Consider the following 6,252-nt stretch of genomic DNA (forward strand, 5'->3'; position numbering starts at 1 on the left):
CGGAAGTATCACGCTCTTCGTGAAGAGCTGTCGTCATCTCATTGCGATTTCAAGGAACTCCGGACTCGGCATAATAATCTCCAGAGTCAAAATGAGAGTATGGTTGGTGACAAAACAATCGTTTAGGTATTTTTTAAAGCGGTGGTCAGATCCGTCCGCGGACGGAACTGCGTACTGATAGTTCGGGCGGAGCCGACCAACGTAGAACGTAATATGCGTTCGCATCCTTCGTGGCAATTCTGTCGTGCACGCATTGCCTCTGTGATGCAGTGCATGGAATGGCCTAACGAACTTGGGTAGTACCACATTAGTGACTACATGCTTAGGTAAGTTTACCGTAGCGAGTAGTACTAGGTGACAAATTTTGTATAAAAGAACATTTGCTCTTTCCATGCTTGTCTGCGTTCCGTTTCTGCTGGTCGACTGCATAAGCAATGGAATCCTGTACGAATCGGACTACTGATTCTCGAGCAGCAGAAATTCCTCTGCTGACTCATTTGTTTTTTTTTCTTTTCCAGTGCTTTGTGCGCACTGCCATGAGATCTTTCTCTTTCGATGTGGATGCTTCGACATCGACATCATTCGCGTCGTTATTGGCTTTGTCGCGTGATGAGAATGAGCCAGAGATGATTTTGCTCGTGTGAGCCTTCCCCCCTAAATCTAAAGGATCCCTTTACTTGGGTGCGTGGATGGTGTAAGCCACTCACGAAGAACGGTGTATGCGTTGTAGACACATATCGCCTTCGGGAGATCCAAAGACGAAGTCCATAGATATGGACTGCTGACATTCTGCCGGAAGTGGTAGAGTTGGGGAGGTGCACGGGATTAAGGGCTAGGCTTCACCCGTTGACATACATCGCAAGCACGAATGTACTTGCGCACGAACTTATACTGGCGGGACCAGTAAAAGCCGCGACTTACTGTGAGATAAGCTGTACACGTCCACGATGCCCACTTGTTGTTGCATCGTGACACTCATACATGATACGCAAGCGCAAACCATTGTGAGTTGGGACGACGACACGTGGAGTGTCGCCGGCAACTGCTGTGTAGTACAGTAAACTGTTGCGTGTGGTGTATCGATCGGATGACGATCGATATAAAGCCGGTAAATCTTTAAACGATTTGTTGAATGGATTCATCAAATGATCCATCAAACATAGAAGATCCTTGTCTTCTGTGTAGGCTTTCTTTATGTCATCAACTAAGGTTGATGACAGAACACTCGTAGTGAGTGTTGCAACAGTGGGATTAATTTCACTGTTGGAATGCGCAGCCGGCTCAAAATCGGGTCGGCGTGATAACGCATCAGTGACGACATTAAATCGTCCTGGCTTATATTCCACGGAGAAATTATACTCCGCGACGAAGGATAGCCACATCGCCATTTTTGCAAGAGGCGTGGGGTATTTACGGCCGTGCATGGTCCGTATAAACGATGAACGGTTTATCTACGAGAAGATGGACCACAAATTTAGCCGATGCATATTTCATGGCAAGGAGTTCCTTGTCATGTACTGGGTAATTGCGTTCAGCTGGTTGCAGCTGACGCGATTGGTAACAGACAACGCGCTCCGCGCCGTCTGTATCGTATTGCATTAATGCATGGCCGATTGCGAAATCGTTGGCGTCACAAACCACATGACATGATCTGTCTTGATCTGCAATCGCCAAGATGGGCGAATGCATCAAGCTTTGCTTGGTACCTTCAAAGGAACGCTGACATTCAGCGTTCCATAACCATTAATCGTCTCTTTATAGAGACGAGAGAGATGAACTGTCATCCCTGCATAATTGCGTGAGTACTTGTGCAAGTACGCCGCTAGCCCACGGAACTTTCTTAGTCCCTTGATATCGACTGGAACTGGCCAGTTGGTAATTGCCTTGATCTTTTCGGGATCAGAGCGCACGCTGTATATATTGACGATGTACCCAAGAAGTGGTATTTCGCTTGCAGCGAATATACACTTCTTGAGATTTGCATACAACTTATGTTTTCGCAAAAGTGTAAGAACCTGACGAACGTGAGTTTTATGAACTTCCACGTCCGTTTTACCGTCCATGGCTCGGCTATGGACGAATACATCGTCGAAATAACTCGGTGCGAATTCCCGCACCGGTCTCAACAGATTTGTTACACATCTGTTGAATGTTGCAGGGGCGTTACTCAGCCCCTGAGGCATCACTAGCCATTCCCAGAGCATCCCACTGGGAGTGCTCACTGCTGTGTACTGGATAGGCTGTTCACACATAAGGGTCTGATAAAATCCATTTATTAGATTCATTGACGAAACGATGGTACTGTTAGACATACCATCTATGATTACGTCTTTTCTAGGTATCAGCGTTTGAGCCGGTACCGTTGCAGCATTCAGTTGTTGAATGCGTGCACTATCCGCACTCTCCTGTGGCCTTTCGTACATAGAATGTCGGACAGCTATCTGGGGAGTGCCCCCTTACATCGCCCGCTTCTAATTGGTCAATAAAGACTTTGTCGATCGCAAGTACTTGTTCATGAGGCAGTGGCCACACAGTACTTCGAGCCTGATTTGAGCTCGATCTCATGTCGAGTGCCTTTATCCTTAGTTAACTCGCATGGAACTTTTCCAGGGAATACATCCCTGAATTCAACCACATCTTTGTCTAAAGGATTTGTCGTAAGTGACTCCTAGCATTGCGTAGTATATCTCTCAATCCGGGTCTTCACTTCGAGGACACTTTCGTCCATCGATGAGCGGCGAATATTTTAATGTTTTTCTGCAAAAATTACCGCTGGCCGAATATCAATTACGTATTTGTCCTTTGTGACGAGTACGCAGATCTGCTTGACCTTACCACTACGCAGATCTCTCAAGGCCACTTAGGTTTTGGGGTTGGTAATTGAGTTATCTCCAGTTAACTTCGGAGACGCATACAGATCAAGAGTATAAGCGCCTACTTTTGATCCGTCATTAATTAAGACATTTAATGTCTCGGTTTTCTACTGGGATTTATCCACAGGCTGCCGAGGGATTAATCCCTCGGGATGCTGAAGTCTAGTCACTTCACCATTAACTATTTGAGGAGATTTCTCCTTAATTACGTGGGGACTTATTCCCTCAACGTCTTTCGACTGTGATTGCGCCATCACAGTCGGTTTTCCTCTACGGTCGACTCTCTACTCGACCTAGGATCATCGTGTTGTCTCTTTTGGAAAACCGGTATCTTCGTTAAATGTCGCCCACTAGGCGTACATTAATGTGTCAATCCACTCGAGTTATTCGAGTGGTGGACCTTCGGCGCTGCCTGTGCTTTCGCACAGCTGCCGGCATTTGACTCCTTAATGTGATAAGTAATCACACTGTGATCTTGTGCAGTCGTAAAAACGACCGTAGCACAAGTGAGGCCATCGCACTTACTCGTACTACATCCACACGCTTGTGGACGCTCCAAGACGTTCATCAGATGGCCATCTGATGCACAAGTGGCAGGCATCATTACGGATCGATGCTGCAAGCTGATTCTTGGCTCGTAATATAGGAGCCAAGCTAAACCTAGAATGACATCTAAATGTCATCCAAATCCTGCGCGATGAGATCATCATCATAATGCAAATCTTTTAACGTGTAGTATAATCTTCTTACACGTTTCATCACTGTTATCGATGCGCCTGTCGCTGAAGCACCGTCATCCTCGTTGGAGGGATGTCGCGATCGACATATTTGATCCGACGACCCTCTAGCGACTGGCGACGAATAAAGTCATTCGACGCCGCACAGTCTAATAGGGCTTTAAGTGACAAATCATTTATCACGTTTAACTTCAAGGTGATGAAGGATACCTTATCGCCAGGTGCAGAGACACATAATGACTGTGTGTCTGGAGCAACTTTAGTCAAGAGATTTGCAAATTATCTTGAGGTTGCTGGATCAGTAGGGCGTTGCGCCCCTACCAACCCTGACAGTTTTTGGCGGTCCACCTCGCTGTCGCGATTTCGAACAACGTCGGACCCGGGCTCTGCCCCCTTTTTGGCATTCGGTTTATAAGTACGTTCACTTCCCCTCGGTACTGGGCGTGGTGACTACACACATGAGCATAATGTCCTAACTTTTGACAGCAATTGCATCTCTGCAATCGCTTATCGTTCAAATCGACAGGTCTCTCTCTTCGACGTAAGAAAGGTCCATGTGTTCTGGACCTCCAACCTCTTGTCGTCTCGAAGGACGATATGATGACGAACTAGCTTGAGTCTGTCTCGAACTAAAGTCCTCCTGTTCCGCAACGGATATTGCTTCTTCAGGCGTATCCAGTTCCATCGAATCAAGTGGGTCTTCACGGGTCCATCCGTAAGACCTTACATGAACACCGTAATCAACGTGTGTTCATGGACTCGGTTATTTGTAACACAACTCGCCAAAAGTCGTATGTGCAGGGCGTGAACATCACGTTTTCCTTGCTTGAGTTTCAGAAGCTCTGAACGAGCTCTAAACTTAGCCCTAGGCGGTTCAAACGTCTATTTGAGCCGGGCTTTAAAAACCTCAAGCGATCCAAAGAAAGACACATGGGTCGCGCAACTTCAGGCTCAATGCCCAAGTTTTGGTACGACCTGCCAAATTTAAATGAGCGAATGAGAGTTGCGTTTGTTCGTCGATGATGTGACGTGCCCTTATGGCATCGTCCAACTCGACAAACCATCTTAAGAGGGTGGTCTTCTACATCTCCCCTATACTCAGCCGTGCTCCGATCTCTCGAAACACGGCTGCCTATGTCAACATCCGATCATCCAGAAACGGATGGTCAAACATAACGCATCAATCGCGTCCTCGAAGAGATACTTCGAGGTTACGTCCAATCGTATCCGAATTGGAGCGAGTTTTTACCGATGGTCGAATTCGCCATCAAGTATTCGGTGCATGCGTCTACAGCGCATACACTGTTCTTTGCGAATGGCTTACGCCATCCTCGCATTCCCACCCAATTAGAGGGATCCTCTAGTTTAAGGGGGGAAGGGACTCGCACGAGCAAACCCAATTCTGGCTCATGCTCTTCACGCGTCGAAATTTACAACGACGCAACGACGCAATGTCGATGTCGAAGAAATCGACATCGAAGATGAGAACGATCGCATGGCAGTACGCAGAAAGCGTACTAAAAAAGACAAAACAAATGAGGTACAAGAAGAATTTCTGCTAACTCGAGAATCAATAATTCGTTTCGTTCAGGATTCCACCGTCAGAAACGGAATGCAGACAAACATGGAAGAGCAAATGGTCATTCTTTTAAAATAAATGATCTAGTGCTACTCTCTACGGTAAACCTTCCTAAGTGTGTAGTCACTAATGTGGGTAGCAGTAAACTACTACCCAAGTTCATTGGTCCTTTCCGTGTACTGCATCGCAGAGGCAATGCGTACACAATAGAATTGCCACGTAGGATGCGAACGCATCCTATGTTTTTAATTGGTCGACTCCGCCCGTACCATCCGTACGCAGTTTTTTGCGAGGACGGATCTGACGACCCTTTTCAAGATTCCCCAAAAGATTCTTGTGATCGCAAACCAGATTCCTATGTTGAATCTGAAGTTTGTCATGCCGGTTCCGAATATCCTCGAAACTGCGATGAGCTGACGACAGCACATCGCTAAGAGCGTGATATTTCCGTTCGTACTCCAACATGGAGTACCCACTCTTCGACTGGTCTTCCAACCGCTCGATAGGGTGAGCCTGCACCGGCTGCTCCAACGGGCAACGGTTGCCACGCTCGTGGTCAAGTCCCTCCTCTAAATAATGGAGGAAGTGATCGATTTTGTCGATCCTCGACTCTAGATCCGACACACGGTCCGGATCTATTTTTTTCTCCTCCACCACAACCATTGGTGGATTCCCAAGGTGGTTAACGTTTTCTTGTGGAACGTATCCAGAAACACCGTAATGTGAAGGGGCAGCAAACGAGTTATCTTGTTCGATGGCGCGGTTATCCACCTTCACATGACAGCTAAGAGCCTCGTTCCCAGCTGGTTGCTGACGTTGAGGGCCTCGCTCGTCAGTATGACGAGACCCATCCGATGGTTCAGAAGGTCCATCGGAAAACACGCGCCCCTGGCGTCTGGAAATCGATTGCAAAACGTCAATCGCATCCCGCATCTCAATAGAGATGCGAGCCCATCCCAAGAGCGAAGAAAGGGAATAGACATCCCCTTTTACACTCTTCGTGTTGTCAACACAACACGGACAGGGATCACTCCGCGTGACGCATGGAAGCCCAGCCTCACGT

At 47.3% G+C, this 6,252-nt stretch overlaps 1 protein-coding gene across 1 annotated transcript; it reads left to right on the forward strand.

Moving 5' to 3' along the window:
• Positions 1-1,194: 1,194 nt before the first annotated feature.
• On the forward strand, positions 1,195-1,602 carry CCR75_006232 (uncharacterized protein; the record flags this gene model as incomplete). The annotated part of the gene is made up of 1 exon (XM_067964302.1): positions 1,195-1,602. One exon carries the CDS (start codon positions 1,195-1,197, stop codon positions 1,600-1,602), a length of 408 nt encoding a protein of 135 aa, XP_067823675.1.
• Between the last annotated feature and the right edge of the window lie 4,650 nt (positions 1,603-6,252).

Source organism: Bremia lactucae, linkage group LG19, assembly GCF_004359215.1.
Source record: "Bremia lactucae strain SF5 linkage group LG19, whole genome shotgun sequence".
Taxonomy (NCBI): domain Eukaryota; phylum Oomycota; class Peronosporomycetes; order Peronosporales; family Peronosporaceae; genus Bremia; species Bremia lactucae.